This window comes from Oncorhynchus mykiss, chromosome 18, assembly GCF_057628025.1.
Source record: "Oncorhynchus mykiss isolate SJ-2025 chromosome 18, ASM5762802v1, whole genome shotgun sequence".
Classification (NCBI taxonomy): domain Eukaryota; kingdom Metazoa; phylum Chordata; class Actinopteri; order Salmoniformes; family Salmonidae; genus Oncorhynchus; species Oncorhynchus mykiss.
Window position 1 is genome coordinate 26,052,933 of NC_143039.1, and position 22,068 is coordinate 26,075,000.

Here is a 22,068-nt window from a genome sequence, read left to right on the forward strand (position 1 = left end):
GCATACTGAGGAGTCTTATTCTGAGCACAGACAGTGCAGGTGGCGACGAACACGGAGAAGTCAGGAACCATGGTGGGCCACCAAAAGCGTTGTCGCACAAAGGCAAGCCTCTGAGGAATGAGCCCATTCCAGGACCCCCCCCCCCCCCCGGAGCCCGAGGGTGTAGCAGGGGCTATAGCGGCGTGAAAGCGCATCCAGCTTAACATTCTTGGACCCCGGGCGGTAGGAGATGGTAAAGTTGAACCGAAAGTAAAGCGGGGCCCATCGAGCTTGGCTGGAGTTGAGACAATTGGTGGTGCAGAGATATTCCAGGTTCTTGTGATCCGTCCCACACAATGAATGGATGTTCCCGCCCCCTCTAACCAGTGCCTCCACTCCTCCAACGCCGTCTTCACTGCAATAGTTCTCGATAGTTCATAATTCCTCTCTGTGGCGTTAAGACGATGGGAAAAGAAGGTGCAGGGATGCAGCTTTAGGTCCAGGGCAGAATGCTGGGACAGGACAGCTCCCACTCCGACCACCAAAGCATCGAACTCCACCATGAACTGGGGGGATGGGGTCGGATGGATTAAGAGTCAGATAGGTACAGGACGGCAGCCAGTCTCGGGGTCAGGAATGGTAGAATAGGCCAAATCCGGAAGAACAAGAAAACAGGGACTAGAGAGAACAGGAGTGCGGGAAAAAACACGCTGACGAGACAAGGCGAACTGGCAAAAGACAAACAGAAAACACAGGAATAAATGCACAGGGGATAATGGGGAAAAATGGGCGACACCTGGAAGGAGGTGGATACAAGCAGTTCCTTCAGTAAGTATTCATACCCCTTAACTTATTCCACATTTTGTTGTGTTACAGCCTGAATTCAAAATGGATTAAATATTTTTATTATCTCACCCTGTTACACCCTGTTCTGTTTCACCTGTCTTTGTGCTTGTCTCCATCCCCCTCCAGGTGTCTCCAATCTTCCTCATTATATCATTCCTCAGTGTATTTATACCCGTGTTCTTGCTTTGTCTGTTGCCAGTTCGTTTTGTTTCGTGAAACCTACCAGCGTTTTCCCCCTTGCTCTTGTCTGTTCTAGTTCCTGTTTTCTAGTTTTTCACGGATTTGACCATTCTGCCTGGCTTGACCTTGAGCCTGCCTGCCGTTCTGTATTTTGCCACACCACACGGGATTATTGTCCTTGCCTGCCCTGACACTGAGACTGCCTGCCGTTCTGGACCCTCGAGCTGCAGCCCTCCTCCTTCCCCTCGGACCGCTCTAAGATAGCGCACCTCATCACGCTGATGTCTGGGAGGGCTCTCGCCTGGGCTACGGCAGTATGGGAACAACAGTCGGCCGTATGCTTCAGTCTGGAGGAGTTCGTGATGGAGGTAAAGAAAGTTTGCGATGCTCCATTGTCTGAGAGAGAGGCTGCCCGGAAGTTACTCCAGCTGTGGCAAGACTCCCGCAGTGTGGCAGACTACGCGGTGGATTTCCGCACGTTGGCTGCTGAGAGTGCCTAGAACCTGGAAGCGCTGTTCGACATGTCCCTGCATGAGGATGTAAAGGACGGGCTTGCAGCCCGGGAACTACTGACGGATCTTAACTCGCTCATCGCCTTGTCCATTCGGATCGATGGGCGACTACGGGAACGTAGAAAGTAGAGGAGATTCGGTTTCACTCGCCCTCCAAGGATTCCACCTCGCCTCCAAGGCATCCCGGAAGTCCCAGACGGCTCCGTTGCCGAGAGAACCCGAGGCTACCCGAGTTCCCCCAAGAGTCTCCGAAGACCCTCAATTCATCTCTTCCCGAGCTGATGCAACTAGGCAGAGCTAGGCTGTCTCCAGCTGAACGGCTATACAGGTTCCTGTGGTATTGGGATTATCCTGGCTCCAGTGACACAATCACCTCATTGACTGCTCTGCTGGTGCCGTCATGGGCTGGAGCTCGTTCTGCTACGCCTATTGCCTGAAGTCAGCACAGCCTGCCTCGGGACATCTTCCTGGGGGCTCGGATGTTTCCCTGGACCTCTTTGACATTCCCGCGGAGTACCAGGAGGAGGTGTTCAGTAAGGCCCGGACCACTTTGCTTCCACCGCAACGACCATATGACTGCGGGATTTACCTTCTCCCAGGCACCACTCCGCTCCAGCGACGACTGTACTCTCTGTCGGGTCCGTAGACCTACATTGAGGACTCCCTAGCTGCAGGGTTCATCCATCCTTCTGCCTCCCCGCCGGCGCAGGGTTCTTCTTTGTGGAGAAGATGGACAATAGTCTGCACCCGTGCAGAAACTACTCAGGTCTCAACGACATCACGGTGAAGAATCGCTACCTGCTACCCCTCATCTCCTCGGCCATCGAGCTGCTCCAGGGGGCCTCCGTGTTCTCCAAGCTGGACCTACGGAAAGCCTACCACCTGGTGCGGATACGGGAAGGAGATGAGTGGAAGACTGCCTTCAACACGAGTATCTGGTCATGCCATTTGGCTTTACCAACGCCCTGCTGTGTTCCAGGCTCTGGTTAATAATGTTCTCCGCGACATGAACTGGACTGGTTCATCATCGTCTACCTCGATGACAGAATTGCGAGCCTGCCGCCCGGGCTCACGGCGGATACCGGCCTTTGTGCGACAACGCTTTTGGTGGCCTACCATGGTTCCAGACTTCTCCATGTTCATCGCCGCATGCACGATCTGTGCACAGAACAAGACTCCTCGGCAAGCTCTCCTTCAACCACTGCCTGTCCCTCACCATACCTGGTCTCGCATATATCCGTGGACTTTGTCACGTGTCTCCCCCTGTCTGAAGGCAACACCGCCATCCTGACCGTAGTGGATCGGTTTTCCAAAGCCTCCGCAAACTCTCCACCCGGATTAGATTATAGGCCCTTTCCCCATCTCCAGGGTCATTAGCCCATCTGTTGTTTGTCTTCTGTTGCCCATCTCCCTCTGTATACCGCCCACTTTTCATGTTTCCAGAATGAAACACATCTCCCATAGCCCTTTGTCTCATGTTTTAGGTGTCTCTAATCTTCCCCATTATCCCTAGTGTATTTATACCGGTGTTCTCTGTTTGTCTGTTGCCAGTTCGTTTTGTTTAGCGAAACCTACCAGCGTTTTCCCCTTTGCTCCTGTCTGTTGTAGTTTTTTCCAGTTTTGACCATTCTGCCTGACCTGACCCTGACCCTGAGCCTGCCTGTCGTTCTGTAACTTGCACACCAAACTGAATTATTGACCCCTGCCTGCTCTGACCCTGAGACTGCCTGCCGTTCTGGACCTTTTGCACCCTATCTGGATTACTGACCTCTGCCTGCCCTTGACCTGTCGTTTTGCCTGCCCCTGTACTAGTAGTAAACTTTTGTTACTTCGACACTGTCTGCATCTGGGTCTTACCTGAAAAGTGATACACCCATCTACACACAATACCCCATAATGACAAAGTGAAAGCATGTTTTTAGAAATTGTAGAAAATGTATTGAAAATTAAATACAGACATTTTCATAAGTATACACACCCCTGAGTCAAGACTTTGTAGAAGCACCTTTGGCGGCGATTACAGTTTTGAGTCATCTTGGGTATGTCTGTATTAGCTTTGCACATCTGAATTTGGTATTTTTTTCCCATTCTTCCTATAAGATTTTCTCAAGCCTTGCGGTCGGATGCCAAGCAGTTGCCATATCAAAACAAGTGGTGATGCAGCCAGTCAAGATGTTCTCAATGGTGCAGCTGTATAGATTTTTGAAGATCTGAGGGCCCATGTTGAATCTTTTCAACCTCCTGAGGGGGAAGAGGTGTTGTTGTGCCCTCACCACGACTGTGTTAGTGTGTGTGGACCATGATAATTCCTTAGTGATGTGGACACCAAGGAATTTGAAGCTCTCGACCTGCTCCACTACAGCCCAATCGATGTAATGGGGGTGTGCTCGGCCCTCCGTTTCCTGTAGTCCACGATCAGCTCCTTTGTCTTGCTGACGTTGAGGGAGAGGTTGTTGTCCTGGTAGCACAATGTCAGGTCTCTGACCTCCTTCCTGTAGGCTGTCAGTCTTAGAATTTTTTGATCTCTCCTCTAATCCCTCCCCTTACCCAAAGCCCTCCAACTCAGCTCAGTTTCCTGCAGATTCCCCCAATGAGAGAACCCAGGGGGAGGGTATGACTGTTTCAATGCAGCTGATTGGTTTAGAGTTTGGTAGCCCCTCCTCTCTTGAGGAATTTTCTTCGAGGAATTGTTTCCACAGTACATTCGTTCACATACACTCTGTTATACAAGAGGAACGGTACACTGAGTGTGTATAGGGTGTGTAGAGTGTGTGTATGTTTGTAGTGTGTGCACATGTGTGTGTTTTGTCTACTCAGTAGTCTAGAAGAGGGACAAATCAAAATGAGGACAGGAGCAGGTCAGTGAAGTTTTTCTTTCTCTCTCTCTGTCACCCTGTTCTATATTTGTTCCAATGGAGAAGTAGTGTGTGTGTGTGTGTGTGTGTGTGTGTGTGTGTGTACCTTATCTCTCTCTCTCCCACCATGTTGTGAAAGCTTGTTGCTGCTTTTGAAATGTCTGACTGACTGTCCCTCGCTAGCTGAACAGTTCTGTTCTCTGTTCTCTCCCTCTCTCCTTTTCTTCCCTCTCCATTTCCTTCAACTCACTCCCTCGTTCATATCCCCTTCTCCTCACCCTACTGCTCTCACACTCTCCCTCTCCTTCTCGCCTTTCCTCCCTCTTATTTTCTCCTCACCAGTACATGTGCCGTCTTTATTGGTAACGTTGTTACTTGCCACATTTGTAGAACAGATTCAACGTTTCAAAGACTACACCAAGTCTCTTTGTTGTTGTAGGTGATATAAGACATTACTCAGTTCTGCTGGGCTCCTCTCCTAACAAAACAATCATAGCTGAGTTTCATGACCTCTGTCTCCCTCTCTCTGCTCTACACATCCTGTTCCTGAATACATATTAACTATGGTGGAGCAGTTAGAAGCCTCTGGCTGGATGACGAGGTCTAGTCTGACTGTACTGACTAGCTCTCTGTCTTGTCATTCTGTCTAGTTTGAGCAGTCATTATATTTGATCAGTCAGTATGTTTGATCAGTCATTATGTTTGATCAGTCATTATATTTGATCAGTCATTATGTTTGATCAGTCATTATATTTGATCAGTCATTATGTTTGATCAGTCATTATATTTGATCAGTCATTATGTTTGATCAGTCATTATATTTGATCAGTCAGTATGTTTGATCAGTCATTATATTTGATCAGTCAGTATGTTTGATCAGTCATTATATTTGATCAGTCATTATATTTGATCAGTCATTATATTTGATCAGTCAGTATGTTTGATCAGTCATTATATTTGATCAGTCAGTATGTTTGATCAGTCATTATATTTGATCAGTCATTATATTTGATCAGTCATTATATTTGATCAGTCATTATGTTTGATCAGTCAGTATGTTTGATCAGTCATTATATTTGATCAGTCAGTATGTTTGATCAGTCATTATATTTGATCAGTCAGTATGTTTGATCAGTCATTATATTTGATCAGTCAGTATGTTTGATCAGTCATTATATTTGATCAGTCATTATATTTGATCAGTCATTATATTTGATCAGTCAGTATGTTTGATCAGTCATTATATTTGATCAGTCAGTATGTTTGATCAGTCATTATATTTGATCAGTCATTATATTTGATCAGTCATTATATTTGATCAGTCATTATGTTTGATCAGTCATTATGTTTGATCAGTCATTATATTTGATCAGTCATTATGTTTGATCAGTCATTATATTTGATCAGTCATTATGTTTGATCAGTCATTATGTTTGATCAGTCATTATGTTTGATCAGTCATTATGTTTGATCAGTCAGTATGTTTGATCAGTCATTATATTTGATCGGTCATTATGTTTGATCAGTCATTATGTTTGATCAGTCAGTATGTTTGATCAGTCATTCATCCAAATAGGATAACTGTAACAGTCATTGTCAACATTTGTGAAACGGTGCACACTCTCATTCCCACACACACGTGCACACACACACACACACACACACACACACACACACACATTATTTTTGCATTCAAAATCCTATTTTCCCTCACCCCTAACCCTAGCCCCTAATCCCTAACTCTAACCCTATCCCTAATTCTAACCCTAAACCTAACCCTAACCCCTAATCCCTAACTCTAAACCTATCCCTAATTCTAAACCTAACCCTAACCCCTAATCCTATCCCTAATTCTAACCCTAATTCTAACCCCTAAGATTAACATAGTCATTGTCCTCATGGGGATGTGGGAAATGTCCCCACACACACGCACCCACACACACAGGTGGTTTCAGCTCAGAGAGATCAAGCCAACATGTAAACTCAAACCACCTGCTGGAAAGTAGAATACAGTGTGTGTGTGTGTGTGTGTGTCTGTGTGTGTGTGTGTGTGTGTGTGATTGTGTTAGAAAGATGTGTACAATGAAGCCTTGTATTACAGCCAGCAGGACTCAGCTCTGGTGATAATAATTACCCCCCTCTCTCTCTCTCTCTCTCTCTCTCTCTCTCTCTCTCTCTTTCTCTCTTTCTCTCTGTCTCTCTCTCTCTCGATCTGTCTGTCTCTCTCTCTCTCTCTCTCTCTCCCTCTTTCTCTTTCTCCAGTGTTTAAATGATTAGATAATAAACAGCTTTAGTGTAGGCAGAGACAGAGGTGTCACAGACCACTCTCTCACTCTGTTGCTCTCTCTCTCTCTGTCATCTGTGCTAGGCGGAGGTTGGCACCACATTGACTGTAAATGCCATGTTGTGTCCACAAATCTCTTCTCACTTATCTTTCTGGTATGTGCGTGCGTGTGTGTGTGTGTGTCTTTGTGCGTGTGTAGATAACAATTTATCAAAAATGAATAGAAAAATAAGGAAGGATAATGTTTGGCGACATAGAGTAGCTGGTATTTATAGTTTTCTCATATTTGCCAAAAACCATCATCATGACAACCCTGGACAGGAAACAGGAAGTAGATAAAAGCAACACTCCATCTGTCATCCCTCTCTCTTCCTACCTCTCTCTCTCTCACACTCTCTCTCGCCCTCTTCTTCAACCCCCTCTCTCTCTCTATCACCCCCCCCCCCCCCTCTCTCTTTCTCTGATCCCATTCATTCCAGTACTGACTGAAGATTAACAATTCCATTCCACTGGGACATGACAGAGGCCTCGGGCGAGACCTAAAGCGGTGTGTGTGTGTTTGTGTCTGTGTGTGTGTGTGTCACAGAGAGTGAGCGACGGAAAGAGAGAGAGAGAATTCAAACCCACACACACACACACACACTGTGCCGTGCTACGGCTGACTTCTAGGTCATCGCTATAGTGGGCGGAAACCCAAGACACTAGGGTGGGCGATGCCCCACTGACATAAATCACACACATACACAGCTTCACACACAGTGTCTGCTATCATTCTGAGCATGCGTAATACGCAAAAAAAAAAAAAAGGTATTTGTATTGTAGATATGCAGTGATGTAATAACGTTATATGATGGACTGTTTTGTCTTTTGTTTTATGTGTAATGTAAGTGCTTTAACTTGTTTGTACCCCAGGAAGAGTAGCTGCTGCCTTGGCAGGAAGTAGCGGGGATCCCTCATAAATACAAATACAAACAGGACACCAAATACAACACACTAGTCTAGAAGATTATCTGAAGGTCTTCTGAGGCCAGACAGAACTCACTGACACACACAGACGTCATCATGACAGCGTAACACACACAAAACAAGACTCAACATGCTACCACACACAAAGAGCCAGACACTGTTGTAAGCCAACAGAGTTTTACAGTCAAATGTGTGTGTGTGTGAGTGTGTGCGCATGCCGGCCTTGACATTCCTCAGAGAACTTTCTAGGCTTCTGACCAGAAATGACATCACATCCCTCTTGTTGCCATGGAACCCCGCCTATCTGTCTGTCTGGCTTGGCGTTGCACTAAGGACACACACACTTGGGTTCTGTCTTTAATGTGGTGTGTTTGGAAAGGCCCAGTGCCTGTTAAGATGATTATTTCTCTCTGACCCTGGCAGTGATATGTAGTCTACTCTGTGTGCTGAGAGTCTTACTGTAGAGTACAAGCAGAGCTTTAATGACTGGCATTATAGTCTCCAGTAAGACATTAATTATAGTTCTGGTCCAGTCCTACCCATTATACACACACACTGTTCTATACTCTACTATTTTGGAAGACAGCTTCCATTGACTTCCTGTAGCTCTCTGCAGGGCCAGCGTCAGCCAATGAGGTAGCAGCATCTCTAACCAATGGCCCTCTACTGTTAGTGGACAGCCATTGGTTCTATTCTGGGATGTGTGTGTGTGTGGGAGTCTTGAATTTGAGGGGAAGGATGTCAGGTATGTGTGTTTCTCCCTCAAATTCAAGTTCACACACAGGCAAGAACGTACATACACACACCCACCCACCCACCCACCCACCCACACACACTGCTGCAGGGATGATCTGCACTGCAGTAGAAAGTGATAATACATGCAGCGCAACATACAGCTGTCTCTTACTCTTGGACAGAAACAACTTCTCTACAAAGCAGACAATGTTATGACTATTCAACAGTTCAAGTTCTCCTCTCTTCTCCTCCTCTCATCCAGGTGTGCCCTGTTCTGACGGCTGAGAGCTAGGCATGCTGGATAAAGACCCCCCCCCCCACCACCAGCAGCCTTCAACTGACGACCTCTGACCCCTCTGACATTGCTGTGGAACCCGGTGACATCACAGACGGCCTCGGCATCAGCAGGAAGATGTCGGACGTAGTTGAGAGTTTGGACACCAGAGAGTTGGACATGGGAGATGGAGAGGAGACTGACAATGACCCTACCACCATAGGTGTGTGTATGTGTGTGTGTGTGAGAGCTCTTGATATTAATGATATGATGAGAGATGTATCCAATTGGCTTTTTCGCTACCTCTCCAGGGGACAGTCGTATAGGGTTCAGTGCTGTGTATCACACCGTGGGTTTTAAGGAGTCTGAAGCCAGGGTCTATCTCCCTACTGTCCCCATCACTGCTAAGATACTGGAGGTGGAGAGGTTCAACACAGCCCAGGACAGGTTCAACATCACGGCACAGAGGAGTGTCAACAAGGTACCCACACACACACACACACACACACACACACACACACACACACACACACACACATTCACACTTGATCTCTGTCTGTGTAGAGTCAGCCTGCAGTGTTTAAGATTGAGCTGAGACATGGAGAGTTCAGCTGGGTGGTCAAGAGAAAGGAGAAACACTTCATGGACCTCCACAGAGAACTGGTCCGATACAAGATGTTCATGAGGGTGCCGCTACCCTCCCGCAGGTACACTCACACACAGACACACACACAAATACAGTGGCTTGTGAAAGCATTCACCCCTCTTGGCATTTTTCCTATTTTGTTGCCTTACAACCTGGAAGTAAAATATACATATTTTTTTTGGGGGGGGGGTTGTATCATTTGATTTACACAACATGCCTATCACTTTGAAGATGCCAAATATTTTTCTTGTGAGACAAACAACAAATAAGACAAAAAAACAGAACTTGAGCGTGCATAACTATTCACCTCCCCCAAAGTCAATACTTTGTAGAGCCACCTTTTTCAGCAATTACTGCTGCAAGTCTCTTGGCATATGTCTCTATAAGCTTGGCACATCTAGCCACTGGGATTTTTGCCCATTCTTCAAGGCAAAACTGCTCCAGCTCCTTCAAGTTGGATGGGTTCTGCTGGTGTACAGCAATCTTTAAGTCGTACCACAGATTCTCAAATGGATTGAGGTCTGGACTTTGACTAGGCCATTCCAAGACATTTAAATGTTTCCTCTTAAACGACTCGAGTGTTGCTTTAGCAGTATACTTAGGGTCATTGTCCTGCTGGAAGGTGAACCTACGTCCCAGTCTCAAATCTCTGGAAGACTGAAAGGTTTCCCTCAAGAATTTCCCTGTATTTAGCCCCATCCATCATCTTTTCAATTCTGACCAGTTTCCCAGTCCCTGCCTATGAAAAACATTCCCACAGCATGATGCTGCCACCACCATGTTTCCCTGTGGGGATGTGTTCTCGGGGTGATGAGAGGTGTTGGGTTTGCGTCAGACATAGCATTTTCCTTAAAAGCCAAAAAGCTCAAGTTTAGTCTCATCTGACCACCCTTCTTCCATATGTTTGGGGAGTTTCCCACATGCCTTGTGGCGAAAACCAAGCATGTTTGCTTATTTTTTACTTTAAGTAATGGCTTTTTTCTGTCCACTCTTCCGTAAAGCCCAGCTCTGTGGAGTGTATGGCTTAAAGTGGTCCTATGGACAGATACTCCAATCTCCACTGTAGAGCTTTGCAGCTCCTGCAGGGTTATCTTTGGTCTCTTTGTTGCCTCTCTGATTAATGCCCTCCTTGCCTGATCCGTGAGTTTTGGTGGGCGGCCATCTCTTGTCAGGTTTGTTATGGTGCCATATTCTTTACATTTTTTTAAATAATGGATTTAATGGTGCTCCATGGGATGTTCAAAGTTTCTGATATTTTTTTATAACTCAACACCGATCTGTATTTCTCCATAACTTTCTCCCTGACCTGTTTGGAGAGCTCCTTGGTCTTCATGGTGCTGCTTGCTTGGTGGTGCCCCTTGCTTAGTGGTGTTGCAGACTCTGGGGCCTTTCAGAACAGGTGTATATATACTGGGATCATGTGACACTTAGATTGCACACAGGTGGACTTTATTTAAGTAATTATGTGACATCTGAAGGCACCAGGTCTTATTTAGGGGTTTCATAGCGAAGGGTGTGAATACATATGCATGCACCACTTTTCTTTTCTTGCCTTTTTATTCTTTTTTTGAAACAAGTTATTTTTTAAATTTCACTTCACCAATTTTGATTATTTGTGTATGTCCATTACATGACATCCAAATAGAAATCAATTTAAATGTCAGGTTGTAATGCAACAAAATAGGAAAACACCAAGGGGATGAATACTTTTGCAAGGCACCGTACGTATACACGCACACACAAATCAAATTGTAAAGTGATCAAATACTAAATGAGATACTACAAATTTTGATCATAGAAACATTTTTTCACGGTACAGTAGATATGTACATTTTATTTATCCCCAATACCAGTGAGTGACCCTACCTTCTTCTGCTTTACCAGTATTTACCACTCCTTACCTCTCTCTATCCTCTTTCTCTCTCTCTCTCTCTCTGTCTCTCTCTCTGTCTCTCTCTCTCTCTCTCTCTCTGTCTCTCTCTCTCTCCTCTTTCTCTCTCTCTCTCTCTCTCTCTCTCTCTCTCTCCTCTCTCTCTCTCCTCTTTCTCTCTCTCTCTCTCTCTCTCTCGCTCTCCTCTCTCTCTGTCTCTCTCTCTCGCTCTCCTCTCTCTCTGTCTCTCTCTCTCTCTCTCCTCTCTCTCTCTCCTCTTTTCTCTCTCTCTCTCTCTCTCTCTCTCTCTCTCTCTCTCCTCTCTCTCCTCTTTCTCTCTCTCTCTCTCTCTCTCTCCTCTCTCTCTCTCCTCTTTCTCTCTCTCTCTCTCTCTCTCTCTGTCTCTCTCTCTGTCTCTCTCTCTCTCTCTCTCTCTCTGTCTCTCTCTCTCTCCTCTTTCTCTCTCTCTCTCTCTCTCTCTCTCTCTCTCTCTCTCTCTCTCCTCTCTCTCCTCTTTCTCTCTCTCTCTCTCTCTCTCTCTCTCTCTCTCTCGCTCTCCTCTCTCTCTCTCTCTCTCGCTCTCCTCTCGCTCTGTCTCTCTCTCTCTCTCTCTCTCCTCTCTCTCTCTCCTCTTTCTCTCTCTCTCTCTGTCTCTCTCTCCTCTTTCTCTCTCTCTCTCTGTCTCTCTCTCTCCTCTTTCTCTCTCTCTCTCTGTCTCTCTCTCTCTCTCTCTCTCTCTCTCTCTCTCTCTCTCTCTCTCTCTCCTCTCTCTCTCTCTCTCTCTCTCTCTCTCTCTCAGCCACACAACGAGGAGGAGGACAATGAAGAAGAGTGAAGCCAGACATATGCCGGAGCTACCGCGTGGCGGAGATGAGTTGGCACAAGACGAACAGGTCTACAGCAGAAGGGTAGGTGTGTTTGAGTGTGCTTGTCGTTTTAACTTTATTGAAGAATACAGTATATACTTCATATGAACACTGTACAGTACATCTACTGTAGTAATACTGCATTTATTATGTTCCCTGTACAGAAACAGCTGGAAGATTATCTGAACAAGCTTCTAAGGATGGCCATGTACAGGAAATACTACCACACTGTGAGTACTACTCATGAACCTACTCATGATTCTTATGATGGTCAGGGAGTTGGTCAACCGTGCTTTTCCAGTGCTGTGATAAGATATTGTGTAAAATACAGAATTTGAAGAATTTATCTGGACTGGATTTGTGTTAACCAGCCAGACCCTTTTAGAGGATAGATTTTTTTAAATGAACTGCCAATATGCCAACATTCTATTCAAACAATACAGTCAATCCACAGCCATACACTGTCTCAAATCAGTTGATGATAGGACTTCTGATATTGTATCATATAATGGCACTTTCAGCTTTCCAAGAAATCTGAGACATGTACGGTCTGTTTACATATATTTAGAGGCTATTTATACAGAAAATGTGTATAAAACCTGTATAAACTGTATTTAAAATGATATGACAATATTCTAGGTTGACTATAATTCCATTACACAATTTCTGATACACCACATGCCTTACTTTTTTCCCCTGCATAAGTAAAACCAGGATTAGGCCTCTACTGCCATTCATTGCAATTAGACTGGTTTTGAATTTCTTCCTGAACAAGATGGCTGCCATTTTGGCCCCATGTTAAGGGAATTTTTATCAATGATGACTAATTATGTATACATTTCAATCAGGACTGACTAATCAGAATACTATTATGTTACTGTATATGTACTAATCAGAATACTATTATGTTACTGTATATGTACTAATCAGAATACTATTATGTTACTGTATATGTACTAATCAGAATACTATTATGTTACTGTATATGTACTAATCAGAATACTATTATGTCACTGTATATGTACTAATCAGAATACTATTATGTTACTGTATATGTACTAATCAGAATACTATTATGTTACTGTATATGTACTAATCAGAATACTATTATGTCACTGTATATGTACTAATCAGAATACTATTATGTTACTGTATATGTACTAATCAGAATACTATTGTGTCACTGTATATGTATGAATTTTCTTTCTAATCCTAGTACTGAATATAATGTGTGTAAATATAATCAAGAATTAGAACAATGACTGTCTGTACCATGGTAGAAATGAATGAACTTATAGCCAGTCTGGCTAGAAGGCTTATCTATACAAGCATGGCCTTGGCTCGGTAATATATTATCTTAAATAGGGAGAGACATGTGAGAACCATACAGCCATTGTACTACAGCGAAGATGACATGGGCTAGTACTGAAACTAATGACGTCATTTTCAGTTTATAACCTGTGGTAAAATGTGTAATGGGCAGTACTCTCGTGAATAAAAGCTGCTGGTTGACTTTAAGACTGGGCTCTGTCCATTTTATCAAATAAGGGTCATACAAATCCTTATGAATTGACAGAGTGTTTAATTTTAATCGGGTGTTAAAACATAGAGGAATTTAATTCCTGCAACACCCCATTACGGAACTTTGAGGGTTGAGGGCTGATGACATAGCCCCTCTACTACTAAACTAGACTAGACTAGACTATAGGCGACCGGAGCTGGAACAACTACTACTTCTCTCTTTATCTAATACCCATTAATACGGTTCCTCTCTCTCCTCAGATGGAGTTTATAGACGTCAGTCAGATGTCCTTCATCCATGACCTGGGACCTAAAGGACTGTGAGGAACAACAGATTAATTAACAGATCCTGTCTTTATGACTGCGCCGTCATGCCCATTGTTATTGGAATAGCTGAAAATAGATTTGTTTTATTTTGTGTATTCATCTTTTAAACATGTTTCAGGGAGGGGATGATACACAAGCGTTCCGGAGGTCATCGTATCCCAGGCTTGAACTGCTGTGGTCACAGTGAAGTCTGCTACCGCTGGTCTAAACGGTTAGTACACACACGTACAAACACAATGCACACACAAACATTCACGCACACACACTGATGTATCTCTCCCTGTGTGTGTGTGTGTGTGTGTGTGTGTAGCTGGTTGGTGATGAAGGATTCGTTCCTCTTCTACATGAAGCCAGACTCAGGAGCCATTTCCTTTGTTCTCCTGTTGGACAAAGAGTTCAGCGTCAAAATGGACTCCAAAGACACAGAGACCAAATACGGAGTACGCATCGACAGCCTCTCCAGGTGTGATGTGTGTACAGACATGCTAGGAGGTGGGGCCAGGAGATTAAGGAGTTAACTGTGTGTGTGTGTGTGTGTGTGTGTGTGTGTGTGTGTGTGTGTGTGTGTGTTCGTGCGTTCGTGCGTGTAGGTGCCTTGTACTGAAGTTGAACAGCTACAGACATGCTCGGTGGTGGGGCCAGGCGATAGAAGACTTTGTCCGTAAACACGGGAGGGCGTTTCTACGAGACCATCGATTTGGTTCCTTTGCCCAGGAGGAGCAGAACATCCCTGCCAAATGGTAACTATGGAAACTGGGAAAAAACAATTGACCCCCCCCCCCAAAAAAAAATACTCAAGTAAAGTTCAGTAGTTAGATGTAAGTTTAGTCCATGTTAAGTTCAGTAGTTAGCATTGAATAAACTTACATCTAAGTTTAGTAGTTAGATGTAAGTTTAGTCCATGTTAAGTTCAGTAGTTAGATGTAACTTTAGTCCATGTTAAGTTCAGTAGTTAGATGTAAGTTTAGTCCATGTTAAGTTCAGTAGTTAGATGTAAGTTTAGTCCATGTTAAGTTCAGTAGTTAGATGTAAGTTTAGTCCATGTTAAGTTCAGTAGTTAGATGTAAGTTTAGTCCATGTTAAGTTCAGTAGTTAGATGTAAGTTTATTCAATGCTAAGTTAGTAGTTAAATGTAACTTTAGTCCATGTTAAGTTCAGTAGTTAGATGTAAGTTTAGTCAATATTAAGTCTAGTAGTTAGATGTAACTTTAGTCCATGTTAAGTTCAGTAGTTAAATGTAAGTTTATTCAATGCTAAGTTAGTAGTTAAATGTAAGTTTAGTCCATGTTAAGTTCAGTAGTTAGATGTAACTTTAGTCCATGTTAAGTTCAGTAGTTAGATGTAACTTTAGTCCATGTTAAGTTCAGTAGTTAAATGTAACTTTAGTCCATGTTAAGTTCAGTAGTTAGATGTAAGTTTATTCAATGCTAAGTTAGTAGTTAAATGTAACTTTAGTCCATGTGAAGTTCAGTAGTTAGATGTAAGTTTAGTCCATGTTAAGTTCAGTAGTTAGATGTAACTTTAGTCCATGTTAAGTTCAGTAGTTAGATGTAAGTTTAGTCCATGTTAAGTTCAGTAGTTAGATGTAAGTTTAGTCCATGTTAAGTTCAGTAGTTAGATGTAACTTTAGTCCATGTTAAGTTCAGTAGTTAGATGTAAGTTTAGTCAATATTAAGTCTAGTAGTTAGATGTAACTTTAGTCCATGTTAAGTTCAGTAGTTAGATGTAAGTTTAGTCCATGTTAAGTTCAGTAGTTAAATGTAAGTTTAGTCCATGTTAAGTTCAGTAGTTAGATGTAACTTTAGTCCATGTTAAGTTTAGTAGTTAGATGTAACTTTAGTCAATATTAAGTCTAGTAGTTAGATGTAAGTTTATTCAATGCTAAGTTAGTAGTTAAATGTAACTTTAGTCCATGTTAAGTTCAGTAGTTAGATGTAAGTTTAGTCCATGTTAAGTTCAGTAGTTAGATGTAACTTTAGTCCATGTTAAGTTCAGTAGTTAGATGTAAGTTTAGTCCATGTTAAGTTCAGTAGTTAGATGTAACTTTAGTCCATGTTAAGTTCAGTAGTTAGATGTAAGTTTAGTCCATGTTAAGTTCAGTAGTTAGATGTAACTTTAGTCCATGTTAAGTTTAGTAGTTAGATGTAACTTTAGTCAATATTAAGTCTAGTAGTTAGATGTAAGTTTATTCAATGCTAAGTTAGTAGTTAAATGTAACTTTAGTCCATGTTAAGTTCAGTAGTTAGATGTAAGTTTAGTCAATATTAAGTCTAGTAGTTAGATGTAACTTTAGTCCATGTTAAGTTCAGTAGTTAAATGTAAGTTTATTCAATGCTAAGTTAGTAGTTAAATGTAAGTTTAGTCCATGTTAAGTTCAGTAGTTAGATGTAACTTTAGTCCATGTTAAGTTCAGTAGTTAGATGTAACTTTAGTCCATGTTAAGTTCAGTAGTTAAATGTAACTTTAGTCCATGTTAAGTTCAGTAGTTAGATGTAAGTTTATTCAATGCTAAGTTAGTAGTTAAATGTAACTTTAGTCCATGTGAAGTTCAGTAGTTAGATCTAACTTTAGTCCATGTTAAGTTCAGTAGTTAGATGTAAGTTTAGTCAATATTAAGTCTAGTAGTTAGATGTAACTTTAGTCCATGTTAAGTTCAGTAGTTAGATGTAACTTTAGTCCATGTTAAGTTCAGTAGTTAGATGTAAGTTTAGTCAATATTAAGTCTAGTAGTTAGATGTAACTTTAGTCCATGTTAAGTTCAGTAGTTAGATGTAAGTTTATTCAATGCTAAGTTAGTAGTTAAATGTAACTTTAGTCCATGTTAAGTTCAGTAGTTAAATGTAAGTTTAGTCCATGTTAAGTTCAGTAGTTAGATGTAACTTTAGTCCATGTTAAGTTTAGTAGTTAGATGTAACTTTAGTCAATATTAAGTCTAGTAGTTAGATGTAAGTTTATTCAATGCTAAGTTAGTAGTTAAATGTAACTTTAGTCCATGTTAAGTTCAGTAGTTAGATGTAACTTTAGTCCATGTTAAGTTCAGTAGTTAGATGTAACTTTAGTCCATGTTAAGTTCAGTAGTTAGATGTAAGTTTAGTCCATGTTAAGTTCAGTAGTTAGATGTAACTTTAGTCCATGTTAAGTTTAGTAGTTAGATGTAACTTTAGTCAATATTAAGTCTAGTAGTTAGATGTAAGTTTATTCAATGCTAAGTTAGTAGTTAAATGTAACTTTAGTCCATGTTAAGTTCAGTAGTTAAATGTAAGTTTAGTCCATGTTAAGTTCAGTAGTTAGATGTAACTTTAGTCCATGTTAAGTTCAGTAGTTAGATGTAAGTTTAGTCAATATTAAGTCTAGTAGTTAGATGTAAGTTTATTCAATGCTAAGTTAGTAGTTAGATGTAACTTTAGTCCATGTTAAGTTCAGTAGTTAGATGTAACTTTAGTCCATGTTAAGTTCAGTAGTTAGATGTAACTTTAGTCCATGTTAAGTTCAGTAGTTAGATGTAACTTTAGTCCATGTTAAGTTCAGTAGTTAGATGTAACTTTAGTCCATGTTAAGTTCAGTAGTTAGATGTAACTTTAGTCCATGTTAAGTTCAGTAGTTAGATGTAACTTTAGTCCATGTTAAGTTCAGTAGTTAGATGTAACTTTAGTCCATGTTAAGTTCAGTAGTTAGATGTAACTTTAGTCCATGTTAAGTTCAGTAGTTAGATGTAACTTTAGTCCATGTTAAGTTCAGTAGTTAGATGTAAGTTTAGTCAATATTAAGTCTAGTAGTTAGATGTAAGTTTATTCAATGCTAAGTTAGTAGTTAAATGTAACTTTAGTCCATGTTAAGTTCAGTAGTTAAATGTAAGTTTAGTCCATGTTAAGTTCAGTAGTTAGATGTAACTTTAGTCCATGTTAAGTTCAGTAGTTAGATGTAAGTTTAGTCCATGTTAAGTTCAGTAGTTAGATGTAAGTTTAGTCCATGTTAAGTTCAGTAGTTAGATGTAAGTTTAGTCCATGTTAAGTTCAGTAGTTAGATGTAAGTTTAGTCCATGTTAAGTTCAGTAGTTAGATGTAAGTTTATTCAATGCTAAGTTAGTAGTTAAATGTAACTTTAGTCCATGTTAAGTTCAGTAGTTAGATGTAAGTTTAGTCAATATTAAGTCTAGTAGTTAGATGTAACTTTAGTCCATGTTAAGTTCAGTAGTTAAATGTAAGTTTATTCAATGCTAAGTTAGTAGTTAAATGTAAGTTTAGTCCATGTTAAGTTCAGTAGTTAGATGTAACTTTAGTCCATGTTAAGTTCAGTAGTTAGATGTAACTTTAGTCCATGTTAAGTTCAGTAGTTAAATGTAACTTTAGTCCATGTTAAGTTCAGTAGTTAGATGTAAGTTTATTCAATGCTAAGTTAGTAGTTAAATGTAACTTTAGTCCATGTGAAGTTCAGTAGTTAGATGTAAGTTTAGTCCATGTTAAGTTCAGTAGTTAGATGTAACTTTAGTCCATGTTAAGTTCAGTAGTTAGATGTAAGTTTAGTCCATGTTAAGTTCAGTAGTTAGATGTAAGTTTAGTCCATGTTAAGTTCAGTAGTTAGATGTAACTTTAGTCCATGTTAAGTTCAGTAGTTAGATGTAAGTTTAGTCAATATTAAGTCTAGTAGTTAGATGTAACTTTAGTCCATGTTAAGTTCAGTAGTTAGATGTAAGTTTAGTCCATGTTAAGTTCAGTAGTTAAATGTAAGTTTAGTCCATGTTAAGTTCAGTAGTTAGATGTAACTTTAGTCCATGTTAAGTTTAGTAGTTAGATGTAACTTTAGTCAATATTAAGTCTAGTAGTTAGATGTAAGTTTATTCAATGCTAAGTTAGTAGTTAAATGTAACTTTAGTCCATGTTAAGTTCAGTAGTTAGATGTAAGTTTAGTCCATGTTAAGTTCAGTAGTTAGATGTAACTTTAGTCCATGTTAAGTTCAGTAGTTAGATGTAAGTTTAGTCCATGTTAAGTTCAGTAGTTAGATGTAACTTTAGTCCATGTTAAGTTCAGTAGTTAGATGTAAGTTTAGTCCATGTTAAGTTCAGTAGTTAGATGTAACTTTAGTCCATGTTAAGTTTAGTAGTTAGATGTAACTTTAGTCAATATTAAGTCTAGTAGTTAGATGTAAGTTTATTCAATGCTAAGTTAGTAGTTAAATGTAACTTTAGTCCATGTTAAGTTCAGTAGTTAGATGTAAGTTTAGTCAATATTAAGTCTAGTAGTTAGATGTAACTTTAGTCCATGTTAAGTTCAGTAGTTAAATGTAAGTTTATTCAATGCTAAGTTAGTAGTTAAATGTAAGTTTAGTCCATGTTAAGTTCAGTAGTTAGATGTAACTTTAGTCCATGTTAAGTTCAGTAGTTAGATGTAACTTTAGTCCATGTTAAGTTCAGTAGTTAAATGTAACTTTAGTCCATGTTAAGTTCAGTAGTTAGATGTAAGTTTATTCAATGCTAAGTTAGTAGTTAAATGTAACTTTAGTCCATGTGAAGTTCAGTAGTTAGATCTAACTTTAGTCCATGTTAAGTTCAGTAGTTAGATGTAACTTTAGTCCATGTTAAGTTCAGTAGTTAGATGTAACTTTAGTCCATGTTAAGTTCAGTAGTTAGATGTAAGTTTAGTCAATATTAAGTCTAGTAGTTAGATGTAACTTTAGTCCATGTTAAGTTCAGTAGTTAGATGTAACTTTAGTCCATGTTAAGTTCAGTAGTTAGATGTAAGTTTAGTCAATATTAAGTCTAGTAGTTAGATGTAACTTTAGTCCATGTTAAGTTCAGTAGTTAGATGTAAGTTTATTCAATGCTAAGTTAGTAGTTAAATGTAACTTTAGTCCATGTTAAGTTCAGTAGTTAAATGTAAGTTTAGTCCATGTTAAGTTCAGTAGTTAGATGTAACTTTAGTCCATGTTAAGTTTAGTAGTTAGATGTAACTTTAGTCAATATTAAGTCTAGTAGTTAGATGTAAGTTTATTCAATGCTAAGTTAGTAGTTAAATGTAACTTTAGTCCATGTTAAGTTCAGTAGTTAGATGTAACTTTAGTCCATGTTAAGTTCAGTAGTTAGATGTAACTTTAGTCCATGTTAAGTTCAGTAGTTAGATGTAAGTTTAGTCCATGTTAAGTTCAGTAGTTAGATGTAACTTTAGTCCATGTTAAGTTTAGTAGTTAGATGTAACTTTAGTCAATATTAAGTCTAGTAGTTAGATGTAAGTTTATTCAATGCTAAGTTAGTAGTTAAATGTAACTTTAGTCCATGTTAAGTTCAGTAGTTAAATGTAAGTTTAGTCCATGTTAAGTTCAGTAGTTAGATGTAACTTTAGTCCATGTTAAGTTCAGTAGTTAGATGTAAGTTTAGTCAATATTAAGTCTAGTAGTTAGATGTAAGTTTATTCAATGCTAAGTTAGTAGTTAGATGTAACTTTAGTCCATGTTAAGTTCAGTAGTTAGATGTAACTTTAGTCCATGTTAAGTTCAGTAGTTAGATGTAACTTTAGTCCATGTTAAGTTCAGTAGTTAGATGTAACTTTAGTCCATGTTAAGTTCAGTAGTTAGATGTAACTTTAGTCCATGTTAAGTTCAGTAGTTAGATGTAACTTTAGTCCATGTTAAGTTCAGTAGTTAGATGTAACTTTAGTCCATGTTAAGTTCAGTAGTTAGATGTAACTTTAGTCCATGTTAAGTTCAGTAGTTAGATGTAACTTTAGTCCATGTTAAGTTCAGTAGTTAGATGTAACTTTAGTCCATGTTAAGTTCAGTAGTTAGATGTAAGTTTAGTCAATATTAAGTCTAGTAGTTAGATGTAAGTTTATTCAATGCTAAGTTAGTAGTTAAATGTAACTTTAGTCCATGTTAAGTTCAGTAGTTAAATGTAAGTTTAGTCCATGTTAAGTTCAGTAGTTAGATGTAACTTTAGTCCATGTTAAGTTCAGTAGTTAGATGTAACTTTAGTCCATGTTAAGTTCAGTAGTTAGATGTAAGTTTAGTCCATGTGAAGTTCAGTAGTTAGATGTAAGTTTATTCAATGCTAAGTTAGTAGTTAAATGTAACTTTAGTCCATGTTAAGTTCAGTAGTTAGATGTAACTTTAGTCCATGTTAAGTTCAGTAGTTAGATGTAACTTTAGTCCATGTGAAGTTCAGTAGTTAGATGTAAGTTTAGTCTATGTTAAGTGTGTGTGTCTGTGAGCTTCTCTCTATGCCCGTCTGTCTGTTGAGAATGTGCTTCTGTAGCCAACATCATGTGGGTTTGGTTGACTGGAACTGTCAACTGGTGTCTGCATCTAAAATACTCTGTTATGATCAATGAGGAACTAGGAGGTGTCAACCACTGAGTGTATGTGTGTGTGTGTGTGTGTGTGTGTGTGTGTGTGTGTGTGTGTGTGTGTGTGTGTGTGTGTGTGTGTATGTGTAGGTATGTGAATGGGAAGACCTACATGGAGGACGTAGCCGATGCTCTGGAAGAAGCTAAAGAAGAGATCTTCATCACTGACTGGTGGTACGTGCATGCCTGTGTGTTTACGTGTATGTGTGTGTGTGTGTATGTGTGCATGCCTGTGTGTTTATGTATGTGTGTATATATATATGTGTGTGTGTAGGGAAATGGACATTGCCGTCAGCAGTTAGTGTGAATACTCACCACAACATAACACAGCTACATGTCATCACCCAAGCAGACTGTAAATGCAGTCTATATATGTGGTATAGTTTACCAGTCCCAGATCGAAAACCTGTGCAGTATTCTTACTGTCGACTCCTGATAAGTGAGATGTGTGGTAGTATAATGTAATGCTACTTGTACACCTGTTGGCAGTGGTGTAAAGTACTTAAGTAAAAATACTAGTCGTTTTTTGTGTATTTGTACTTGACTTTACTATTTATGTTTTTGGCAAATTGTACTTTTACTTCACTGCATTCCTAATGAAAATAATGTACTTTTTACTTCATACATTTTCCCTGACACCCAAAAGTACTCGTTACATTTTGGCAGGAAAATGGTCCAATTCACACACTTATCAAGAGAACATCCCTGGTCATCCCTACTGCCTCTGATCTGGCGGACTCACTAAACACAGATGCTTCTTTTGTAAATGATGTCTGAGTGTTGGAGCGTGCCCCTGGCTATCCGTCAATTAAAAAAAATATGAATATTGTGCCATCTGGTTTGTTTAATATAAGGAAGTTGAAATGATTTAT

At 40.2% G+C, this 22,068-nt stretch overlaps 1 protein-coding gene across 10 annotated transcripts in view; it reads left to right on the top strand.

Annotated features, from left to right (window-relative positions):
• The window catches only part of LOC110497071 (phospholipase D1), a 36,048-nt gene that overhangs the window by 4,584 nt on the left and 9,396 nt on the right, over positions 1 to 22,068 (top strand). For 4 of the 10 annotated variants that reach the window (XR_016488348.1, XR_016488351.1, XR_016488350.1 and 1 more), the window contains exons 1-11: positions 4,153 to 4,375; positions 8,620 to 8,854; positions 8,943 to 9,112; positions 9,196 to 9,338; positions 11,947 to 12,055; positions 12,178 to 12,243; positions 13,796 to 13,854; positions 13,980 to 14,072; positions 14,172 to 14,324; positions 14,452 to 14,601; positions 21,287 to 21,370. Coding sequence is in view for 5 of the 10 variants with exons in the window: in XM_090207962.1 (XP_090064088.1) it covers positions 8,770 to 8,854; positions 8,943 to 9,112; positions 9,196 to 9,338; positions 11,947 to 12,055; positions 12,178 to 12,243; positions 13,796 to 13,854; positions 13,980 to 14,072; positions 14,172 to 14,324; positions 14,452 to 14,601; positions 21,287 to 21,370 (1,112 nt within the window). In the remaining 5 variants the exon portion in view is untranslated. Of the gene's footprint in view, positions 1 to 4,152; positions 4,376 to 8,619; positions 8,855 to 8,942; positions 9,113 to 9,195; positions 9,339 to 11,946; positions 12,056 to 12,177; positions 12,244 to 13,795; positions 13,855 to 13,979; positions 14,073 to 14,171; positions 14,325 to 14,451; positions 14,602 to 21,286; positions 21,371 to 22,068 lie in introns of those variants that run through there. The other 6 variants (XR_016488349.1, XR_016488352.1, XM_090207963.1 and 3 more) reach the window with 2 other exon arrangements.